Below are 25,566 nucleotides of genomic sequence, written 5' to 3' on the forward strand. Positions count from 1 at the left end.
GGTAAACCTACTATGTTAGGATGCACGTTGACTGGCAAGCCTAATGTGTTTGGATGCATGTTAAACTGACAAGCCTACTGTGTTAAGATGCATGTTGGCTGGTAAGTAACTCATCAAAGCAAACTGCTGCCTAGAGCTTCTTACTATCATCACTCTCTTTAGAGAACACTCCAAGTCATCTGAGTTAGTGCCAATCTCTTCCTCAAAGATAGACTTTGCCTTCTTAGTATTTGCCTCTCAGCTGTGTTTTCTTTTTAACATTCCAAAGTCCTGCACAAAGCCCTCAGGAGAACCTCTTTATCATTTGCTATCCAGATCATGAGGACATCCTTGTAAACCGAGGGCAGCCTTATCAAATCATGAACTAATAGTGCAATGGGGAGGGCACACTGACCACGTGACCTTACTCTAGAAACCAAACATTCCCATGGTGCTTCCCTCACCATCTCGTCTGCCAAGATCCACAGTTGTAGAGGTGGAACAGAAGTACCTGTTCAGGCTGGTTTGCATTCGAGAGCGGAATGACCATCCAAATGACATTGAGGTTAATGAGAGCAGCACTGGTAGAGAAGGCGCACGGCAGGACGGCTGTCTGGCCCCGAGCCACCTGGACACTGCCGGGGCTCTCAGACACTTCCAGGGACACCGCAACACCTGTAGAGGAAGGAACAGTTTGGTTCTGTGTGCGCCCTTTCCTAACAGCTCTGTGAGTATCACGGTATCACATGACATCTGACCTGGATCTGTGAACACACTGACAGAATGGTCTAACCAGAGAATGACTCATCACTCACAGAGCCAAAATAAGAAAGTGGCTCACCCCTTTACATCTTAGAAAGTAATTTTGAAATGTTAGGGACCATCTATTCTCTCTCTCTCTCTCTCTCTCTCTCTCTCTCTCTCTCTCTCTCTCTCTCTCTCTCTTTCTCGTTTTTCGAGACAGAGTTTCTCTGTGTAGTTTTGGTGCCTATCCTGGATCTCACTCTGTAGAACAGGCTGGCCTCGAACTCATGGAGATCCGCCTGGCTCTGCCTCCCGACAGCTGGGATTAAAGGTGTGTGCCACCACTGCCCTCTATTCTCTCTTATAAGGCAGTAACCCAGTATTTGGAGAGATTCAGATATACCATAGCAAAGTCCACGAAAAAGTTGATAAATCCTGACAAAAGACATGAACTGAATTTTCTAAGTATCGTTACAGTAGCACACCACAAAATTTAGTGCTCATCTGTAAATCTAACAAAGCATGTGAATGTCTTTATGCATATAAAGCATCAATGAAAAAGGTAATAAGTAAAAGAAATGGGAAGATGTACAGTGTTCATGAGATGGGAGATCCAATATTAATAAGAGGTCAATTAATCTCCCCAAATTGATAAAATTCAGAGCAAATTCAATTAAAACTCCACTAGGCTTTTTAAGTACATGGCAATGAATTAATTTTCGCACACATGAAAAGGGAAGAATCACAAAGAGTCAAAAGAAGTAAAAGAACATAATAAAGAACGATGGTCAAGGGCTCAAGTGATGGCTCAGCAGTTAAGAGCACTGGCTGCTCTTGCACAGGACCCAGCTTCAATTCCCAGCACCCACGGGTCACTTACACCCTCTGTTAACTCCAGTTCCAAGGGGTCTAACACCCTCTTCTGGTCTCCACAGACACTGAACATCCATACTGCCTATAGCTTAGGCTTGTTCCTAACTAGTTCTTATGACTTAAATTAACCCATTTCCATTAATCAACATGTACCACCCATCCTGCTTCTTTTGTGTCTTCTGGCATCTCTTCTGTGCCTAGATTTATCTTCTACTTCCTCTCTCTCTGCCTGGAAGTCCCACCTACCTCCTGCCTAGCTATTGGCCATTCAGCTTTTTATTACACCAACCACAGTAATATATATTCACACAGTGTACAAATATCCCAACAGTAGTGTACACCTATACAGGCAGGGGGAGCTGGAGTCTGTGGCCAGCTTGAACTGCAGTGCTACCCCTCCTGGAAAGAAAGGAAGTGAGAGGGGAAGGGAAGGGCAGCAAGAGGAAGAGCTGAGCATTATGGCAAAGGCCTCCTGAGTGGGGAGATGAAAACACGAGGACTGTGAAATCAGGATAGCCTAGGCAAGGGCGGGCCTGGGCTACACAGCAAGACCATACTTCACAAAACAGCAACAACAACAAAAAAAAAATGAGCCACAGAGAGCCCACCATTACGTTCTTCAGATTGCTCCAATACAGGAGAGAAAGCACTTTCCCCTGTTAACCTATGCAAGGCGATGTTTATCATCCATCCTCAAATATACTAATTTCATGCTGAACTCACATAATTCACACACACACACACACACACACACACACACACACACACACACACAAACTGAAAGTAACAGCTAGAAATGGGGGGAAATGCCCAAACAGGGAATGCAGAGGGCAGGGATGGGGCAGAGATGGACAGGGATGGGCAGGGATAGACAGGGATGGGGCTGGGATGGGCAGGGATGGGGCTGGGATGGGCAGGGATGGGGCTGGGATGGGCAGGGGTGGACAGGGATGGGCAGGGACAAGGCTGGGATGGACAGGAATGGGCAGGGATGGGCAGGGGTGGACAGGGATGGGCAGGGACGAGGCTGGGATGGACAGGGATGGGCAGGGATGGGCAGGATGGCAGGATGGGCAAGGATGAGGCTGGGATGGGCAGGGATGGGCTGGGATGGGGCAGGGATGGGGCAGGGAAGAGGAGCCTGTTAGCAAGAGAAAGCCTCTGCCGCACTCACTTTTTATTTTTACATTCTCACATCATCTGATTCTTGAATCCCACACTTTGGCACCGCAGCAAAAGAAACATTCTAGAGAGCTTTCAGAGCTTGCAAAGGGGCAGGTGAAGCTGGACGGGTCTGACTGGCAATCTGGCTCTTGCTTCTAATCTGCTACGGAACATCAAACAAGTCACTTAATCTCTAAAACTTGGTGCTTCATCTACACAAAGGGCTTGTGCTCCCACCCACTTGCCACAGAAGGAGTGTCAGAGATGGTGGCTCCCGCCATGACTATCCTTGCTGGGGAGGCAATGGAGCGCGCTGACCATCCAAGCCTACAGCCAATACAATACAGAAAGACTCATTTAATTCCACAAAGAATCAAGAAGGAACTCCCACCTCTGGGGCCCTTCTGATCCCCTTGTTGGGAGTTGTTCTAATAAAATTTGTCCCCTCTAAAATGGAAAATAGAGGCCCAGAGAAAAACTAAAAGCCAGTTCGAAGACACATAACCACAAGGTTAGAAAATGTACTCTCTGGCCGGGCGGTGGTGGCGCACACCTTTAATCCCAGCACTTGGAAGGCAGAGCCAGACGGATCTCTGTGAGTTCGAGGCCAGCCTGGTCTACAGAGTGAGTTCCAGGAAAAGGCACAAAGCTACACAGAGAAACCCTGTCTTGAAAAAAACCAAAAAAAAAAAAAAAAAAAAAAAAATGTACACTCTGGACTCAAACCATGCAGTTTACCTAAGGAAAACATACACTAAAATATCTCATAAATTTTATTATCACTGCACTAAGCAATCACAACATTTAAAACTATAACAGACTTTTACACAAAACCCTTAGATGAAAACCTCCTCAATTTCCTGACTGTAAACTTACAAATCAGCTCCATCTGCCTCAATGCCCTCTCTACTGTTAAGAGCTTATTTAGAGCCGCGCCCACTGTCCACTAGGAGAGCTCTGAATCCTCTCCCTTTGGTCCCTTAGTAACCTTGCCACAGACTGCAGGATCTCAAGCCTTCTCTCTGCACAGGAATTCCCTTGCAGCATTTAAACATTCTCCAGTTGCTCAATTTCAAAGCAATCCCTCCCTCGCCCAAGGGCATTAGTGTCCTGTTCTCCCTACTCCCACCACCAGGATCTGCTGCCTCAGAGTCTTCCTGTGACTCTTTCTGAAGACCTGTCTACACTGGCTGTCTACTGACCACTCTCTCCCCCAGTCTTTGATCCAATGCGGTTCCACTACTTCTAAAAGCTCCTCCCCAGGCATCCCAGAGACCATGTGGCTGCACAGCCTTTGTAATCTTTCTTGCACCCTCAAGGGCTTCCACCAGAGATGAGCAGGCTCACTGTTGAAGCCCACTGCCCCTCAGCTTCAGGGAGACAGTCTGAACTCCACTCCCCTTCCCTGCGTGTTTCTTGGTCTCTCTGCAGTTTCACTCCTTGCTCCATGGCTTCACGTGTTTGTAGTCCTCAAAGGACTTCCTGATCTCCACACTTGCCCTGCAGAAGCACATCTGCAGTCTTGAACTGGATCCTCATTTACAATGGTTTCCAAAAGTCTTTCTCAAACGTACATCATCACCTCCCAGACACATCTACTTGGTATCTCCAAGGCATCTCAAGTCAGTGTCCATGACCAAAGGCATCCCTTCCATGCCAGGCTCCTTTCTTCTTAAAACGTCTTTATTCATTTTTTAGGTTGGTATACAAAACAACATGTTTTATTTTGCATTTTCGTACATGTATCATTAGACTTTGTTCTCATCCATGACCCTCCCTGACTTCCCTCCCCGGTGTGGTGGTTTGAAAGAAAGTGGCTCCGAAAGGGAGTGGCGCTATTAGGAGGTGTGGCCCCGTTGGAGGAGGTGTGTCACTGTGGGGGCGGGCTTAAGCTCCTTTGCTCAAGCTACACTCAGTGTAGTAAACAGTTCACTTCCTGTTGCCTACAGATCAAGATGTAGGGTTTGCAGCTCCTTCTCCAGCACCATGTCGGGTAGCATGCCGCCATGCCCCACCATGAGGATAAAGGACTAAATGTCTGAAACTGTAAGCCAGCCCCAGTTAAATGTTTTCCTTTATAGGAGTTGCCATGGTCATGGTGTCTCTTTATAGCAATCGAAACCCTAACTGAGACAGCCCACTCTGGTGGGGGTTTTCTGCCTTTCCCCATAGACTCCTTTCTCTCTGCTCCATGCTCTCATGACGTGCATATTCCATTACCCTCTTCTTCCTCTCCTATAATCTCCTTTGTAGTTTCAGGAATCGCATGCTGTGTACACACACACACACACACACACACACACACACACACACACACACCAACGGATACATCCAAAATTTTCATTTTAAATTTAAGTTTAAATATGAGATAATATGCAGTATTTGAGTCTGTCTTATTTCATTTAAACATAATGGTTTCTAATTGAATCCATTTTCCTGTCAATGTCAAGATATTGTTTTTCTTTGTGAATAAAATTCCAACGTATACATGTATCACATTTGTTCCTCCATTTATCTATTAATAGACATCTAGGCCGCTTGCATTTCCTAGCTATTATGAATAGTGCAGCTACAGACATGGGTGTGCAAGCAAATCTCTGAGGTATGCTGACTTAAAAATTAGTTGAGTTCATACCCAAGAGTGGTACTGCTGGGATATATGGTAGTTCTATTTCTGGCTTTGGGGGAAACCCCCATGCTGATATCAACAGTGGCTTTACACGTTTACACTGTCAGTTGAGGTATATCAGGGCTCTTCTTTCCCCATGTCCTTACCAACATTTGTTGTTTGTTTTTCAAAGCAATTTTAATTTGCCTTTCCCTGATGGCCAAGGAACACTTTTTCAAACATTTATCAAACATTACTCATTTTGGAACTGTTAATTCAGTTCCTAGCTCATTGATAAACTAATTAATTAACTGATTATTGTTGGGGGGTTTCAAGGGGTGATCAGGCTTTTTGTTGTCATTTGGTTGACTTTTGTTTGCTTGCTTGGTCTGGGACATATGTCTTTTATTGACCTAATTCACCAGAGTGAAAATAATGCCTACACCAAATCAAATGTGTGTTACTATAACTTCTGCATCACAAAATCCACAGCTTCAAAAACAAAAACATCACATTTGACTCAATCAAAATCCACTGCTTCAGAATCAACACCTTCTTTGAAACCACAGGAATGCTTAAATATGGTTAAGACTCAAATGCAGAAATCTGGTTGGTTGAAAAGCTAATTAACTTCCTAACTTGCTCAAATGAAATTACAAAAAGGGCAAACTTGTGAGGGTTGTTTTTGTTTTCTGGGTTTCATTATTGGGATAATAATGGGGGGATTGTTTCTATTATTTCTTTCCCCCTTCCCACCAAACTGTGTTCTTCACACATAATACAGTCTACTGAAATCACCAACACTGCCTGGCAGTTGAGAATATTTAGAGTCCTGGGGCTGGAGAGACAGCTCAGCAGTTAAGAGCAAGTACTCCTCCTGCAGAAGACTCAAGTTTATGTCCCAGCACCCATGTCACACAGCTCACAATTGCCTGTAACTCCAGCTCCAGGGGACCAGGCATCCTCTTCTGGCCTCCACTCACATGCACATACACACCCAGGCATGCATTCTGTACATATAAAAACTACAGAGAAATCTTTCTTTTTTTTTTTTTTTTTTTTTTTTTTTTTTTTCGAGACAGGTTTCTCTGTGTAGCTTTGCGCTTTCTGGACTCACTTGTAGACCAGCTGGCTCGAACTCACAGAGATCCGCCTGGCTCTGCTCCAAGTGCTGGGTCAAAGGCGTGCGCCAAAGAGAAATCTTTAAAATAGAGTTCTAAAGTAATAAGGAAGAGAGCTACCCCAGGCACTCTTCTGCTGTCCTTTCTTCTCAGAGATTGGAGATGTTTGGGGCGACACCATCAGCAGCAACTATAGCTCTGATGAGAGTCCAGCTCTTTACCTCCATGAAAACCAAGTTACAAGTGATGTGTAAGTAACATGTTTGACTTCTGATGTGCTAGGCAGTGGTGGCACATGCCTTTAATCCCAGCACTTGGGAGGCAGAGGCAGGCGGATCTCTGTAAGTTTGAGGTCAGCCTGGTCTACAGAGTGAGTTCCAGGAAAGGTATAAAGCTACACAGGGAAACCCTGACTCGAAAAACAACAACAACAACAACAACAAAAAGACTTCTGGTGTTTCCTGCCAGTTCAAGCAGGTCTTCAGTGGGCTACTCCAGGGAGGCCGAATTGGTCTCTGTGGGACTAGACCCCACAAGTTAGGCTGCTCTGGATTTCAATGTCTCTAAACACACCCCACAAGCCAGATCACTACAGATGGAAATTATCTTGGTCTTGGCCTTTTAGAATCATTTCCAGTCTTACCACCAGCCATTTCAAATCCAGCTGAACCCCCAGACAAGTGAGGCAGAGAACAGGTTGGCTGGGCACAGAGCAAGATCCCACCCCACCCCACTACTCCTTCACTGGACAGTGATTCAAACTGCATCCTGGTGTTTAGAGTTTGCATTTATTCACATGGTCTAGATATTCACCTCCTGATGTGGAGTTGGAGAAGATTTTCCTCCTGCTCTTTAGGTTCTCTCTTCCCTCTGGTGCTGATTTCGTTTTCTGTTCAAAAGCTTCTTGGTCTCATGTAATCCTATTCGTGGATTCTTTGGATCATTTCTATACTACTGGATTTATTTTTTCCACAAAGCTGTCTGTCATCTGTGTCTGCATGTTAAAGTGTTTTCCCTGAGTTTGTCTCTAGCAGTTGCAAAGTTCCAGGGCTTACATTGGGTCTTTGATCTGTTTTGAGTGGCTCTTAGTACAGGGTGAGAGAGAACGGTCTTCCTTCTTCTACTTGTGGAAAATCCAAATGCATCCATTAACATGTGTTAACAGCATCTTTGCTACCTTGTCTGTGACACATGTCTGACACCTTTGTCAGACATCAGGCAGCTGTAGTTGTGGGGCAAGTAGGAGAGGAAAGGGTTAATGTGGCTTACACTTTCACATTGCAGTCCATCACTGAAGGAGGTCAGGACAGGAACTCAAAACAGGGCAAGGAACCTGGAGGCAGGAGCTGATGCAGAGGCCATGGGAGGGTGCTGTTCACTAGCATGCTCCCCATGGCTTGCTCAGCCTGTGTTGTTATAGAACCCAGGACCACCAGCCCAGGGATGACCCCAACAACAATACGCTGCCCCCTCCCACACCAGCACTGATAAGAAAATGCTCTGCAGGCTTGCCTACGGCCCAATCTTAAGGAGGCGTTTGCAATTGGGACCCAGTCCTCTCAGATAACTCTAGCCTGTGCCAAGTTGACATAAAGTTAGCCAGCACATTTTGTTTGCTCTATAAATTGGGAATTTTGAAGTCACCTAAGACATTCTCCATCACTACAAACATCTTAAAACATGATGCAGGGCTACATGAGGAGGATACATTTTCTTGAGAAAAAGCATACAGAGGAGTCTTATGGAGATAATATTTAAATTATGATTGTGATAGGAACCACCTCATTTCTATCTAAGAAAGGGTCTACACACCCAAAATCAGTGGTTCTCAACCTGTGGGTCTCAAACCCTTTGGGGGTCAAAAGACCCTTTCACAGCGGTCACATATCAGATATCCTGCATATCAGATATTTACATTAAATCAATAACGGTAGCAAAATCACAGTTATGAAGTAGCAACAAAAATAATTTTATGGTTGGGGGGTCACTACAACATAAGGAACTGTATGAAAGGGTTGCAGCATTAGGAAGGTTGGGGACCACTGTTCTAAATGTATCTGAGCAAAGGCAGCTGAGATTAGATGTGAACACACACATGTCATCTGCACAAGGAGCCTGCCTGATTGGCTCAGGGGAAGGCAGCTGTGGAGAGCCATGGACTCCTGGGAATTTGTGCCTGAAAACCCTTCTTGGCAAGAACATACATGTTCCTGGAGATGAGCTGAGATTTTGTTGGTTAATTTTTATCTGGAATAATCAAAAAAGTTGTATAACCTGCTTTCATTTTTTATCGTTAGATTAAAAAGAAGTTGCTTTTGAACAGACTCAAAAGGTGTGAAGGGGAAAAAAATGCCGCTTTGTAACAATGTCCCAGGACTCTGGTACATTCAGTGCAGCGAATATGTTTAAAAAAAAAAAAAAACCTTAGTATAAAGTAGTGAGTGTTTTACATTTTAAATGCTTAATTCTTACCCAACCTGTAAAACATCAACTGAAAACCCAATTTTCTTTTAAAGTATATTTCCATGTTTAAAATTCTAGGCAAGGATTTAAACTTTAATGCTAAATATTAGACTAAAAATTCACTTATGACGTCCTACAATTTGCAATATTTACATGTAAAATGCATTATTCAAGAGCTGAATTGGTAGCATTTTGCAGAGTTCAACCTTTTCTTACTGCTTCCCCCCAAAACTACAGTCACCTCATGAATTCTGAATGGCTCAGCAGTTAAATAAGAAAGGAGTAAAGTACATAGCCATGTTTCCTCTGAGGAGTTGAGATCAAAAGTTAAAGTTTTCTTTCCTCTTTCTAAAGGCTAAAGACTCATTTCCTAAGATTTAAAGCAAAAGGGAATTTATACCATGTCAGATCAAGAAGTATGATTCATCCAAACAGAAGATGCGAGTTAGGAACCCTGCAAAGTCCTGAAGGATCATCCCCGGCCAACAGAAGAGATCAAGAATGTGTTCCAGCCCTCTGCCCAGGGCCAGATGCAAATGACAGGACGTCTTTCAGCAAGGCCATCAACAGTGGAAGTTGAGAATGGCTACTGGCCCAAGCAACCCAACTGAGATTTCAAAAATGGAGCACTGTCCAATGTCTGGGGTGAATGCCACCCCCTCAGAACACTTCCCCCAGAATGCAGTCGGCAAAGCAAACCAGGACCTTCTGTTTGTAGCACTTTGGGCAACCTCCATTATCCTTTTGTTCTCATGTTTAGCAGCAGTCACACTCAAAGAAGGTTCAGTGGCTTATTCACACATGACCTTACAAGTGTTGTCCAGTATATGCACAACAGAATATTGACCTATTTCCTCTAACCTATTGGGTTTTATACTCCTATCAGAGTGAAATAAGTTTCAACATATTAAACTTCTAATCTACATTTTCTGAAGGAAACTGAGGAAATATTATAATTCTTTAACACTGGGATTTTTTAAAAAAACAGATGACTTTCTTCCTGTATTTTAATTAAATTTATTTTTTTAATTTAAATTTAAGTTAAAAAAATTAAATTAAAATTTTAGACTTACTATATGATCTTTTTTAAAATGCTATAAAAACCAAAAATATGTCTATATTAATTGCAATTAAATTAAACATTTTGGCCATAAATACCATAGTAAATAGTGATTAATATCTGTTTAATTTTATGAATGCAGATGATTCTATTATACATTGGTTACCTTCATTAATCAATGTATGGGACTGTATGCCAAATCGCCACCTTATGCCAGTTCACACAATGCATTTTATTGTTGGTATACAGAAGCAGCGCCACGAAGTTTCCTATCCTCATTTCCTTGCTGAAGCATCACTCAACTATACAGACTACGTCACATGGCATTATATTTCAATGGTATGATAGTCATTTTAGTGCCTTCCCATGGACTTCACCTCTTTAATCACCAGCCTGTTCCAGGGCGATCAGAACAGCAAGGGACATGGACACAGACACTAAAGAGCAGATCTAGAGATGAGGCAGAGACTTCAACACCTGTACTGAGAGACAAGGCACAGGGAGCTCTGTAGATACCCGCCCCTCTCTGTCACCTTCCGGAGTATGTGCATCCATCCTCGCAACATGGCACATATATCCTGGGTACCATTTACTCAGTGATGTCTCCTAATCCCTATCATCAACTTCAGAATCCTCTTCAAATGTCACATTCCTGTCACCCCCTCCTGAGGTCATATCCAGCTATGAGCTGAGGCATTCTGTTCCACTTAGAAATCCCCCTTCAGTGTGACTACAGTCTCGCAAGATGGATGCAGAGGAGTGCTTAAGAGTAATTATAGAAAATCTAGTCACCGCAGTACCACAGACCGGCCACATAATTTATATACATATTTTGTTTCGCCGATATTACATGACTCACTGAGTTTTGTAATAACCTTGAATTATTTATAACTTAATAAAACAGGCCTCGATTACCAAATTAATCTTGAAGACCTAGTAGCACCAGGCATCCAACTGGCATGGCAATTCACAAGAGCTGAGCCCTCGGACACGGCGAGCCCCATCACTCCCTGTCTCTCCACAGTCCAGCACTTTACTCAGTCATTTTGCTGCTAACTCCTATGGGCATTTGCATTTGTGAAGCCTTTTTTAAGGCTTACATAAGGTGTGTGTTCAGAATTAACCATAGAGTAGCAAGGCAGGAGAGCAGAGACCAGCTTTGCAGAGTTGCAAACGAGGATGTTAACTATTCTGTGCTGAAATTCCCTTCAGAGAAAGCAAAAAGGAATTCCTTACATGTTAGTCACCAGAGCTGAGATGCAGGCTCCCGATCATTCACATCCCGGGTAACTGTAATTGCACCAGGAATCAGAACTTGATCAAGAAAAAGAGAGAGAGAGAGTCCTCTCCAGGCTTGACGCTATTATGAGATGGGTCTTATCTAAAGATACACCAAATGCAGGCTAAGGGTGTAAGTCAGTGATAGACTGCTTATCTGGCATAGTCAAGGTCTAACTCAGTCTCCAACACCAGAGAGGAAAAGAGACATATCAAGTGTAATTATGTCTGGCAAACCCAACACCACCTTCCCTGCTGGCAGGAACCTGGGAAAATCAGCAGTATGTGAAGAGAAGAGCTAGATCACTAAAATGAGGGTAGGAAGGGATGTTACATGAGAAAAGGGCAGCCCATCAAGACTTAATGGGCCTCTGTGTATTACAGGCACACAGCTCTCTTCATTCCTAAAGAGTGCGTCAGAGTACAGGAAGCAAAAACTCCTAGACATGAAACATAAAAAGGAAATATATACTGTTAGAGATTGCCAGGCTTTTCTAACATCAATTCATAGAACAGACAAATATCAGTACAAACACAGAAGACCTGAATAGAGACAAATTTGGGGTGGAAGTGTGTTAAAATATACAGCCAACGACATGACCAAAGAAACAAGTTAAAGACTAATTTTCCAGGAAAGCAGTCAAAGCCATCACAGAGAAACTTGCTTGATACAGAAATGCAGTGGCCCCTGTAAGCAGAGGCCAAGTGACCGGATCCTCCCACAGTCCCACAACTAACAACAGTCTCAGTTATCTCACCAGTGACTGGAGCATGCTGCAAAGCCACACTGCTCTGTGGCCATCTCTGCTGGCTGCAGAGGCCACACAGCACACTCCTTCCAGTGGCTCGTGTCTCTGTGACATCTCACCTATGGGGTTCTGAATGGAAGACCTACATCTCTGCATGTGAGCTGGGAAATTGGAGACATCATCTCTAGCATCTACTCCGAACGCGGACTTAGAGAAATATTCAAAATATGATGGGCAACCATGCATATTAAAGCCAGCCATAAATGCAGACTTCAAAAACCTTGTCTGTCTTTCCTCTCCCACGCCTCACCATGCCTGCTCTTGCCCAGCCCTCTTTCCTACCATGCACTGCATGGCCTTGCAGAGTGGAAAGCTGAACCTGCCCTCTTATCCTATATGAGCCCTATGCCCTCTGAGGAGGAGGGGGCGGCTGCCACTGAGCTGGATAAAAGTGTCCAGAGGCAGGGGAATGGAAGTTGTCCAAGTTCCCTGACAAGAGGAGACTTGTGTTCTATTTTGTACATAAGAGAATAAGAAGTGACGAGACCAGAAAAAGATGGCCACCCTGGGAAACGGATTTCATCATCACAGGATTCCCTGAGCACAGAAATTACAGAGCAGACTTCAAAGACCCTGGAGGGAAACACCAGTAGTTATTCCACAGGAAATTAAGAGGGTACTTCAGCCAGCCAGTGGTGGCGCATGCCTTGATCCCAGCACTTAGGAGGCAGAGGCAGGCAGATCTGTGAGTTCCACACCAGCCTGATCTACAGAGCAAGATTTAGGATAGCCTTTAGAAAAAGGCTTGCTTCAGAGTCTAGCATTGTAAAAGCCCTTGCAGCATACAAAAGGAGCCTCAATAAGTGATATCAAATTCCATGCCAAAAAAGAGCTTCAGATTTTAAGTTAAAACAACTTGAAAAAAAAAAAAAATTCTTGCTAACCACTGTCAGCCTAGAAATGAATTATAATCATTTTAAAGTAAGTATTAATGCATCAATGACTAGATGAAAGGTCATCTTTGTGTCTTCAGATCTCAGAAACTCCGGTTAATCTCCAGGGTGGGGGTGGTTAAGAAAACGGACAGAACCTGAGGGCTATGTTTCTGGTGTTTGGGGACATCCCTTCATTCTAATGATAACTCTCCAGTCAAATGTGAACTGGTAAGAAACTTGCCTTCTTGGGGGTTGGTGGGGGGAGAGTTGAAATTCTTGCTGCTTAATTTCCTAGAACTTTTGAAAAATACAGTCTTTCAAACAAGGCTAAGAAGAACATACCTTCTCTTTATTGGGTTAGGTTTCCTTACTGGCAGAATAATCTATATTTTGGACACTGGCATACTGTACTTGATGGTCCCTATTCATCGGATTACTGGATTCAAGATTTATTTCTATTGGGAAACGCTATCTAGGGTTCCAGGTGGCAAAAGGCCAGAGTAATGGCCTTTGCTGCTAAACACAAGCGTCCTCTCAACCTCATCACTCAGTGGAGCATCCTCACTTGGCGACAGTGAGCAAGCTCCATTTGTTTAATGAGGCATTCAGATGATAGAAGTGGCTTAAACCAACAAGTGGAGTTATTATGAACAAATAAAGCCATCTGAGACCATCAGAAGGATGCGACGTTCCGAGACAGACGGGCTTTTTCTAAGCACGGCTCCACTGTGCCTCTTCCAAATAGAACTCTAGTTTTTCTTTTCCTTGATCTCCTTGATGTGTTGGTGTCAGTTCCAGCTTAACTGGTAAGTAGTTAACACATTCTTTAGGGTATATAAGACGGGAGGATGTGAGAGAACAGCACTTGGGATGGGGGAATCTTTCTAGGAATGCTGACAGAGAAAGAGACAGGATAGAGATGGAACCAAGTCCTGATAATGAATCCAAATATGTTACTCAGCCTCCCAGGCCAGGCAGACCCTGCTTACTTTGGCTTTTGCCTATCTTTTCAGTAGATTTACTCGGGTTCAGCAGCACAGCCATCTCTCCCACCTTGCTCTCTAGATGGTCTATATTCTTGGCTCGAATCACCTCACAGACCTTCCAATTCTGCCCATCCTTCAGATTTCAAAACCCCAGTGACCTCCACAACAGGCTACACTTCCCTTCTGAATGTCGCCCTAGGTACCCTAGGTATTCTTGAGATTATCGTGACAATTCAAATTCTCTTAGAGCAGAACTTTCTCACTTAGATTCTATATTGAAACTATCTGTCCAGGTCCCAGCACACAAAGACAAGAGTACAGTGAATCCCCAGAGTGCAGGCCATCAGGAACGTAGGTGCTAAATAGTGTCGCAAGCACTTTATATAAATCTCAGCAACAAGGTTAGGAGGTCATAGACGTGTGGCTGTTGGTCACATTTTACACATAAGGACACAGAGGCCCAGAGATGGAGCTGGGCCTCGTTCAATGCTTAATATAACTGCAGAATCTTTCCTAACTCGAAGCCACATGGTCCCCAGGAATGGCACAGAGAGACTTGGCATGACAGTGTGGCAGTGGGCTGACTGTGTACTCTTAACATGTTACCTAAATTCTGTCAGCCTTAGGAGTTTAGTATTTTTAACAGATAAGAATATCTACCTCACATGATCACTTTGGAAAGTATACCTTAAACTTTCCTGCCACAAAGAGATCTTTAATAACCAGTAACTGACTCTGCTCTCATAAAAGTGTCTTTAAGTTGTAAGCACTGATAGTCAGAAAACTGACTGATTCTGGTGTGCCCTCTAAAGGCCCCACTGGCAGAAGATCCCTCAAAAAAAAGTATGGCCGTAGTCTCGTTTTGATGTAAATCTTTAGCTATGTTTAACTTTGATTACTAAAAGGAATACAAAACTGCTCTTACTTATGTGTCAAGGAAAAGCACACTTTAGTATATGACTGAATGTATTTCTATGCCCTCTGCCCGCTTGAAAAAGAGGTCAAAGGGCTAAATACTTCGCAGGACGGAGCAGTGGCAAAATTCAAAAATGAAATGCACACATAAAAGAGAAACGAAGTATTATAAAGCAAAAAAAAAAAAAAAAAAAAGGAGTGGGAAATAAATGGATGACTCTCCGTGAAATCAAGGGACCAGAAGAAAGCGAGGGAGCGGCAGGTGGGGGCACTGTTGTCCAAGCATCTGATGCACCGATTAGTGCTATTTCTAAGCAGATTAACCAAATCCCAACTGTTCTACATCAGGTCCTGTCTCTAAGCTTTCCCTCCCTCATATCCATGCAAAAAAATAAAATAAAATAAAATAAAATGTAAATACACAAATAAAAGAGAAGGAACAAAGCACCCACATACAACACAAATGGCCCAGATGGGGAGTTTATTCTCGTACCTTCTTCCCCATGGCAGCACTACTAAAGTGAGGAGAGTGAGCAGGCTTAAGAGAAGTACAATGAAGAGGACAGGTTCCTCTGTGTGAGTTCAGTCTTGGTATCCTCCCCTCCGCAGGCAGCCCAGCAGGGCTGAAGGCCAATCTGCCTGTGAGGGCAGAGGGCATGGAGATGGAGCCCAGTGCAGTGAGGGGCTGTTATTTCTGTCTCGGTTGCAGAGAATTTGTAACCCCGTTATGACCTCCCTTCCCCATAGCAACTACAGAACCAACCACAGAGACAAGAAATAGGTGGAAAGATTTTAAAAATGTGTGTGTTGCATGCATTTGCATAATAAATATGGAAGAGATTTAGAATTTTGTATTTCCTGCTAACATTTTTTTAAATGTTTCTTTTTTATGTTTTTTCTTTGCACTTGAGTTTTGAATATACTCAATTTCTTTCAGGTCCAGGGAAGAAGGAGACTAATGCCTACACTTGTAAAGACCCTTACAAAACTAAATTCAGCCAATGGTTTAAAAGAAATTACACATTTCCAATGAGATTCCCACTGAAACCTGAATTAAGCTAGCACAGTAGAGTCAACCCTCCCCTGGGGTCCACAGACTCTGTGATCCCAGGCACTGGGGTCTGTGGGCTCGCATTCCAGTTATCCAGCCCTGCCAACACTGCGTCAGTTACACAGGGCATTCCAGACTGCTGCAGAGAGCTGGTGGGAAGATATTTCCTTCGGCATGAAAAAAAAAAAAAAAAAAAAAGAAATAGAAAAGAAAAAGAACTGGAGACAGCAGGCTGGACAGACAGAACTTTCTACTTAGTTGTCATATAGTTTTCTCAGAAATTTAGTAGCAGTATAGGTGATGATTTAAGAGTGAGAATTATCCAATAATTGTGAATTATCCTATTCATGATGAAAAGGCACGGTGCATTAAACTGATTCCACCAACTATGAGGAAAATGGTAGAATGCTACCCGATCCAATGCACCATGATGATTTAGTATGCTCCTGCCATGCAATTTGAATGTCTTCTCTCTTTTTTCTCCCCTCCACAGATATGTGCTAGTTGGATGGGACATACAGACATCATTGCACCTTTCCTCAAGTGTGTGCACATGATCAGACACAATGGACCCACTAACAACGGTGCACGGCACTCCAGTGCAATCCCTCCCCATCTCCATAGCTCTTCAGAACTGTCTCAAGTTTAAGAAATTTAGCCAGAAAAAGACTACTCGGTACAAAATATCTTACAATTAATTGACAATCGTGAAGCGTCCAACAAAAGTATACATGTGCAGTCTGAGAATGTAGAAAATAACCAGTTACTCAGATTAGATACCAACAGGACAGGAGCACTACCAGTTTCATAGTAGTTCTTGGGGCCACAGAAACGGCTCAGTGGTTAAGAGTGCTTGCTGCACATTTATGAGGACCAGAGCTCAGATCCCGGTACCATACAACAAGTAGAGAACCCCAAACACCCATAACACCAGCTCCAAGAGTCCCAATGCCCCCTCTGGCCCCTGCACATGCACAGGCACAAACGCCCAAACAAACTTGTACAATTCACTTGTAAGGTCACATACACATACAGAGAAATGAAAATTAATTAAAATAAAATTTTAAAGTAGCTCTCAAAAGGAGGGTGTGGCGATATATTATGTACCCTAATAAACTTGCCTGAGGATCAGAGGACAGAGCCAGCCACTAGATTAGACATAGAGGTCAGGCAGTGGTGGCATACACCTTTAATCCCAGCACTTGAGATCTCATGCCTTTGCTTGGGAAGAACACACGCCCTTAATCCCAGGAAGTAATATGGCAGGGCAGAGAAAGGTATATAAAACATGAGGAAACAGGAACTCACTGGCTTCAGGCTGAGGATTTTGTAGAGGTAAGAACTAGTGGCTGGCTGCTCTGCTTCTCTGATCTTTCAGCTTTCACCCTGATATCTGGCTCTGGGCTTTTTATTAAAAGGCCATCTAAGATTCGAACAACAGGAGGACTATGAAAATAAGACGGACAAAGGAAACCTAAGAAATGCGAGATCACAGGACATTCTTTTCTTCCCCATTTCATGACCACCTCCACCTCACCTTGGAGAGCAGTCTCCAATGAGGACCACAGAGTTGATCAATAAACAGGGAAATGACAGGCTAGTGATCTTATGGTATTTATAAACATTCTATACAATGAGTTATATGTGTGTAATGAAATGTATATACACATATATACATAGTATGCATGGTGTGTGTATTTTATGTATGAATATTCATGTGTTAAATATGTATACCATAATATTATATATAATACTAGCAATGAAAACACTTGAAGAACATTAGCTGAGTCTGATAAGTCACTCATTTTAAAATTCAGCAGTTGTTTCTTTAAGAATAGTCACTTCCAATGTTTTAATTAGGATTTGATAAAAATAGCCTTCTCTAGATGGTCACACATCAATATCCAGTGGCAAGAACCATTAAGCAAACTGTGTATCTGGCCCGGATCTGTAATGGGGAGGGGAATGTGCTTGAGGGGGGAAGATAAACAGAATAAGCCACCAACTGGGGCATCATCCACCAGTGTTAGCAGAAATTAAAAGTGGTATTTAATCACCAATGTAGGGTAAGAGGGTGTTTTTAGTAGGCTGGTTTTCAAATAAAATAAGTTAAAAGATAAAAGAGGATCCAATAACTACCCCATTTTCCAACCTCACAGACTGAAATGTTTATATAAAGAACATACCATCTATTGACTATACAAATCTTACCTTAATCTGAGTTTTCATTGCCAAGACAAATTCACTTCAGGATACCCTGGGAATAGTGTTTCCGCCTCCGGTGAGAGGCTATTCACAAAGGGATCAGTTACCCAACTCTTCAGAACCCAAGACAGCAGTCAGATGGCAGTGAGTTTGGAAAGTTTCTTTGAAAGTATTTGTTTTGGATGGTTTTAGGTATCACCCTTGAGTTTCCTCACAAAACAGATTATATATTCTTTCAATTTTCATGTAAAAATAAACATTTAAGGTAAACCCTATGTGTTAGGTATCATTTTAATATACATATATTACATTTTCAAGTCTCAGAATTTAAAACACATCCTACTATCATTCTCTCTGATCATTTGAAAATTAAAACCGTGAACCCACACGGGAAACGCCATTTGTGTGAAATGCCAGTGCTGTGACCTCATTTTCCACGGAATGCTGTCTCTGTGCCATCCCATTTACTGCGCAGAGGTCAGAGACTCAGACACTCGGGAGCCATGCACAGCGACTTCTCAACAGGAACGCTGAAATCCCTGCTTCTCTCTGAGTCCTGCCGTGATTTAAGCCACCACTCACCTGGTCGTTCACCCAGTGGTAGGTAAGAGTAAAGAAACCAACTCAGAAATCAATCGTCTAATGGTTTCTGGACAGTACAGTTGTTCAAAGCGTGGGTGTGAGGCGGGGTTGAAACTGTATGGGAGAAATTGCAATTGGGGAATTTTACAAATACCTGGTTTTCTGTTTCCTGCTCTCTCCACTTTCTAACTTACTTGGCCACAGCTCCTGGGAAGACGCAACAAATATCCCCTCATCAGAAAACCAAATGTTAGTGTCAGTGTCTCTGCATGAACTCAAACAAGCGCTTTAATGGCACACCCCTCCCCCACCCCAACTCTCATATAAAGTATCTAAGAGTATCTGACATCATCTATTGCCAGAGTGGCTGCTATCTGGTAATCTACTTATAGGATACAAAAGTCTCATATATAGTTTTTAATTAGTAAAATGTTACATAGTTGAATTAAATAAGTAAAAATGCATGAAATATGCTAATGTACTATACCCACAGACAATTAACGCTGATAGCATTAAGTATAAATTGTGTAGAAAACGTAACAGTAACTTCATAACTATTTAAGAAACGGAAGCCAGGTGGTGGTGACACACACCTTTGATCCCAGCACTCAGGAGGCAGAGGCAGGCAGGAATCTCTGTGAATTTGAGGTCAGCCTGGGCTACAGAGTCAGTCCCAGGAAAGGCAAAAAGCTACACAGAGAAACCATGTCTCAATAAAACCAAAAAGAAAAAGACATGGAAATAAAAATCTGATCGTGATAAAATATTAATTATTCTAGATTATAGAAATGAAGCTAGGTCTAAGGTATTATTAAAGCCCATAATTAAGACTGACATTAGGAACTGCCACTAAATATTAGTATACTGTAATGTCTGTCGCCAGCCATAAAAGACTGGATGATTTCAGGCTAACCCTGCCATCGCAAATGACTATAAAACTGAGCAAAATACACAAAGCAACTGCAGGCAGAAAAGGCTGGGTAGCGTCACAAAGAGAACAGAAGCTGTGCGCCAGCCTTCAGCCCTGAAGTGTGCTTCACTCCTGGTGTCCAAGGAGGAGATCAAAGCAGAGAACAACGGGCTATCGAGGAAAGTGAGCAGGGGCTCAATTTCAGGGCGACTGAGACGAACAGACCTTGTGGGTGTGCTAGAAAGTACTCAAATAGGAAATGTGAAAAGGAGTTTCAGAAATCTACGTGAAGCTCCCCTTAGGTCTGATTGGAGACTCTGGTGCATTGCGCAAAGGGCAAGACTTCCTGCAGGTCAATGCAGATGCGCTAGGACAGAGCTGTGAGCTGAATAGGTCTGTGGGTTGGTAGTGCTGGGAGGAACAGAGCCGGTAGAGTGGAGGGCCGCACTGAAAATCCTAAAAGTTTTTAATTAAGCCCCAGTCTGAGTAATAGTGTCTATAGCCCTGGGTAAAGGCAGCCCTGAGCACCGCCATAATATAACCTCAAAGCACCAGATTTCAAATCCTAACATAACCTAAACTACCAAGTTTCAAATCAATCAAGTTAATATTCCAGCTAATTATCTTCCTGCTGGAATAAAACGCAGCACTCTGACATTTAAATCTGGACTCCCAGGAACAGTATCAACAGTGTCTGCATTTAATACAAACTACCAGATGTAAAAGGACAAGCAAATACGACCTCAAGTGAGGGTGGGGGGAAATCAATAAACGCCAGCGCACAGACGGCAAATGTTAGAGCTAACAGACAGGCACTCCACAACAGCTATCTTTAATATGCTAAGGACTCAACGGAAAAGCTGGGCTTAATGAGTGAAATGATTTTTAACAGACAGTGGTTCCCATACAAAAGGAAGAAGCTAGAAAATTAAGAAATAAAAAGTATGAAACCGGTAATAAAAATTCCTTGCATGGGCTTATGGGAAGGTTTGACATTGCAGAAGAAAAAAAATAAGGCCAATGAACTTGGAGATAGAACAACAGAAGTCATCCAAACCGGTGCACAAAAGGAGGAGGGTGGGGAGGGATGAAGGGAAAGGAGGGAGGGAGAAGGAAGAAAAGGAGCACTTTCTCTATATGCGTGTATATGTATCTGTGTTATGTAAACATGTATGTGTATATATAAAATCTCAAAAATCAACTGCCCAAACCAAGCCTGTGGTAACATATGCTGCCGCTCGAAGGGCTATTAGCCATTTATTGACAGTATCTGGATGCAATGGCTTTCTGCTCTCCAGTAATTTTCAGTGATTTAGCAAAAGTAGCAAGGTCCTGCATCCATGCATTAGGTGATGACTCCTGGCCTTTGTGAGGATTAGGAAATCCTGGATGGACAAGGAAGTCAAATGAAGCTGACGTCATCAGGGTGGTGCCATACCTTACTTCTGCCTCTGAAGGAAGTCAGGTGTGGTTAAGACCCTGCCACAGAGATTTGTGTATGGTTGACCAGCAAGACTGGTGAAGCCCCCTTCGGCAGGTGGATAAATGTATATTATGTTTCTTTAAAGGTATAAGACTGCGGCCAGCAGACTGATGAAATTGGCATGGAATAAATCATATTGGCTCAATCTGTATTGGCAAATGCCATCCAGTTGTGGATTACATGGAGCCAGGAATTTCATTAATACTGAAAATATGGGCCTTAATAGTTGGATCAACATATTAGATCACGATCATCAAGCTAGGTGTGATGAGAAACACCTGTAATCCTAGCACTTGGGAAGGAGGAGAATCAGGAGTTCAAGGTCATCCTCAGCTACATATGAGCTACAAATATAAAGCCAGCCTGGGTTACACGAGATGCTGTCCCAGCAAAACAAAAGAAAAACAGCAATTATAGTAATATTACAGTAACTGTGAAATGTACTCAGTCTGTTGAACTTTGAGACTAAGTAAAATAGAGCTGTTAAATAGTGCTATCATCTCCTCTCTAAATAGGCCTTGGTAGAGTTCTGATGACTCTATCTAGGGCAGCATTAACTCATGTAAGCAGGAGGGTGTGCAGGTCAACTGTAGATGCCAAATACCTAATCTGATGCTAATTTACCGCTCATGGGTCAGAGCTCCGGTGCTGACCGTGGACTGTAGGGTATTCCAGACTGATAGATACTATAACTGTCTAGGAAATTTAACCAAAGAATAATTCCAGTGGTTTAGGGAGGCATATTTATTTGAGCCCTATTTTATAAGAGGTTAATTTCCTTTAAATTTACTTTATTCCTTATTAAAATTTAGTTGGATTTCTATAGATTGGACTGTCTGTTAAATTTTTATGTGGATCTGTAATTTGGGGCTCAGCATCAATTACGCTCTGATAATACACTCCAACACAAAGTGAAGCTAATTCAGCGTCTACCTTATAGGTGCACAAAAGTTAATAAGAGCCTTTTATCATTTCGTTATACAAACTCTCTTAGTAAATCTGAATTTCCAATTGAGCATTTGGTATATGTCGCTATTCCCTGAAATATCTGAGATGCAGCTAAAGTAATACTTAAAGGGAATTGAATAGCTCTTAATACTTGTATTATAAAGTTTCACCATGAAGCAATTACATTTTAATGGTCATTATAATCAGGAGACACAATGAAAGGATAAATGTTTTTAAAAGTGATTTATTATCAAGAAAGACTATTAGCACAAATCTATTACGGACTAACTACAATTTCATTTTTAATGTAAAGCATCTAAAGTATAACAGATGTAACTGAAGGCACACATATTTCATACAGATGTCTCAACAATATTTTATGAAAAGCACACATAGACAACCAGCATATAGCATAATCCCACGAGCCTCCTGAAACCTCTCCTAGTCACTACCCTCTCCAAATACAGGTAGCTACTATTCTGACTTTTACAGTCACACTTTTTTAATTTAAACTAAATAGAATCAAACTACATAGTTGTCAGTGTATTGGCTGCATCCCTGATCCAAGTTTTGTTGGCAAGGCTTCCCCAACTACTGAATAAAGCTAAAGTTCACCTTGTTTCTACTGCCATGGACTATTCTGTTATGTATTCAGCCACTTTGTTGTTGACAAGCATTTGGGTGACAAAGAGCAACAGTTACAAAAAAAAAAAAGGTTTAACAATTTTTGTGTCTGTATGTTTATGTGTTGGATTTCTTGTTGGTGGTATGAACTATAACACCACCCAATGGGCTTTTAGGTTCTGAGGACACTCTAAGGCAAGGTACCCTCTTTCTCTAAAATATGTATATAGTTTGGAAACATATCCAAATCCTATCAACCAGCAAGTCCTTTGAAGAGACTAGTGAGTGTGTATGTACTTGTGTGTACGCATGTGTAAAAACAAAAGAATAAATGCTTTCTAGTGGCAAAATATAAGGCATGTTATCAAACAGCTCTCTTTTTATACATGATAATTATACAATGCATTTGTTAGTTGATTAGATATAAAAAACACTAAAAATAAAAGCAAAAATGCCCTGGAAAACCCTATAAAATCACTTGTAGAAAAGAGGCTAACTTCTGGTCCCCATTCGGGTAAGGTCACACCAGACTCCAGAGCCAATAGAAAATGTCAACCAGAACTTTCTGCTAAATGACCACAAGGAAAATAACAGATTTTCCAGCATCCTATTGCAAGAACACACACACACACACACACACAAACAAAAAAACAAACAGACAAAAAAAACCCACCTTCACTGGAACTACTTTAGCCATACATGGGGAAAGTATTGTACTCTGAGTTGGCCAGAAGCTTCAAAAGCTAAGATAGCAATCAGGCAATTTACATAGACACAAAACCACACACAGACACCATTCAAAAGCAAGAAAGAGTCTCCTGAAATCTAAACAGACTCTGTAGCTATTTAAAAATCTACAAGGCTTTTCCAATGCCGTATTTGTAGCTGAGATGTTGGCAATGAACTGTTGGCCTGGGATTTCTTTTGTTCTTTTCCTGAAGACTCTGAGCAGTTTTTCATACATTATCTTCAATACTTTCATGAGTTAAATGGACATTGGCACTATCTTTTTCATTTTGTACACTCAGAAAATAAGACATAGTGATTAAATAGCTTACATAAAATAATTCAAGAAATTTGTCAAAGCCAAGACTATTATCCAAGCCTCATGCTGTTCATTCTCTATCCAGGGTAACACACAACCCAAGAGGAAGGATTAAGCAGAAAGCAGTCTGACATAGGTTTAAAAAACCTATGCACGCTTTACCTTCAGGAGAAAGGCTACCTACTTCACTCTAATGTGGAGGTAATATCCAAAAGGAACTCACCAACGAAACTGCATCCTTCAGCCCGAAGCCTACAGTTACATAAAGTGGGAGGGAGGAGAAATAACTGCTAATGGAAAAGCCAGCTCGACAAAGAGAGAAAATACAAGATTAGCTATATATTTGTTAAGTCAGGAACAGAAAAATAGATTTGTTCAGATAGAATAGGTCATTCCCCGTGGCATGTGCAACCCCAATGCAGCTGCTGGTTCTTCCAAAAATCTTGTCTGACATGCCATCCCTTGGCTCTGTGCTGTCTACCCTGGGTGGTGAATGGCATCAGAGGTCTTAGCCTAAAGAGCCCTACCTACCAGATCATCTTATCTCCAGCTCATGCTTCCTCTAGCAAAATTTTCACACAGTAGAAACTCCTCAACTCACTACTTAATGCCTTAAAGTATGTGACTTCTTTTCTGGTTCATTTTTGTTTGTTTGTTTTTTTGTTTTGTTTTGTTGTTTTTTCAAGACAGGTTTTCTCTGCGTAGCCTTGGCAGTCCTGGAACTCACTCTGTAGACCAGGCTGACCTTGAACTCCCAGACATCCACCTGCCTCTGCCTCCTGAGTGCTGGGACTAAAGGCCTGTACCACCACCATCCAGCATTTAAGTGTGTGACTTCTAATTGTGACGTGTTATTCTAGGGATTGCAAGCGTGGATTGCTCTCATGCGGTACAGCATTAGACTTTACAAGAGCAGCCTAAGGAAGCAGGCATTTGACCTATTCCTTAACACATAATGAAGGTTTGGGTTTCTCAATTTGTTATTTTCCTAAGTTAGCAAAAAATACACACGCAAGCAAATTCATGTCCATATATCCCAGCCCATTTCCCACTCCTGCATGAAAAGTCACAAAGAATCTCAAGTTCTTGGGGGGGGGGGATCACTCTGCCTTTGGTGCTTCAAACTGGCTAGTCACCAAATGTTTAAGTCATAAAATAAATAAGCTTTTTAAAAACTTACAAACTGCTGCTGGTGGATTATAAACCACTTCCATTGCTGTGTGACACACAGCTATTGGCCCTGGATTGACTATTTCTCACCAAAGTATGTGTGTGTGTGTGTGTACATGACAGTAGACACTTAACAAATAGTTTTATATGCCAGTGGATTAGCTCAAGCCAATGGAATGTTCTGTGAAAATGGTAATGCCCTAATATCCATATCACCCAGATGGAATCTACTAGATACATATTCTGACCCTAAATTGTAGTTAGTATGACTAAGAAACAGAATCTTTATTCCTTTTTATTTAAATATCTACATGAGACTAACGTAGATACTAGTCACTCAGGTAGGTGGATCATTTCTCCTTAATCCTAAACAATAAATAATACATTGCTTGCAGTACCCCAGCTATTTGCCCACTCATCTCCTGAGGGATATATGGATTCTTTCAAGTTTTAGCAATTATGACAAAGGTCTGTAGCAGTGTTTTCCTGCCTCAAAATGATATTCCTGAATCTAAACTTCTTTGTTTAGCTTTTTTCCTGACTATTACCAATAATAACTTGTAACCAACCCCCCTTAAATGATAATAACTATCCATAACCCATTTGGGGGGATGCGGACATAGTTTTCTAGACTACTTCCTGTTGATTGGGGGAACTGGTAATCTTTGAGGGA

General features: G+C 42.2%; 1 protein-coding gene across 2 annotated transcripts in view; it reads right to left on the reverse strand.

Moving 5' to 3' along the window:
• Window positions 1-25,566, reverse strand: part of Igsf11 (immunoglobulin superfamily member 11) — a 123,117-nt gene that overhangs the window by 19,534 nt on the left and 78,017 nt on the right. Inside the window, exon 2 of one of the 2 annotated variants that reach the window (XM_028881602.2) lies at window positions 491-654. In XM_028881602.2, the coding sequence (XP_028737435.1) occupies window positions 491-654 (164 nt within the window). Of the gene's footprint in view, window positions 1-443; window positions 655-25,566 lie in introns of those variants that run through there. The other variant, XM_037209754.1, reaches the window with a different exon arrangement.

This window comes from Peromyscus leucopus, chromosome 12 (genome assembly GCF_004664715.2).
Source record: "Peromyscus leucopus breed LL Stock chromosome 12, UCI_PerLeu_2.1, whole genome shotgun sequence".
NCBI classification, from domain to species: domain Eukaryota; kingdom Metazoa; phylum Chordata; class Mammalia; order Rodentia; family Cricetidae; genus Peromyscus; species Peromyscus leucopus.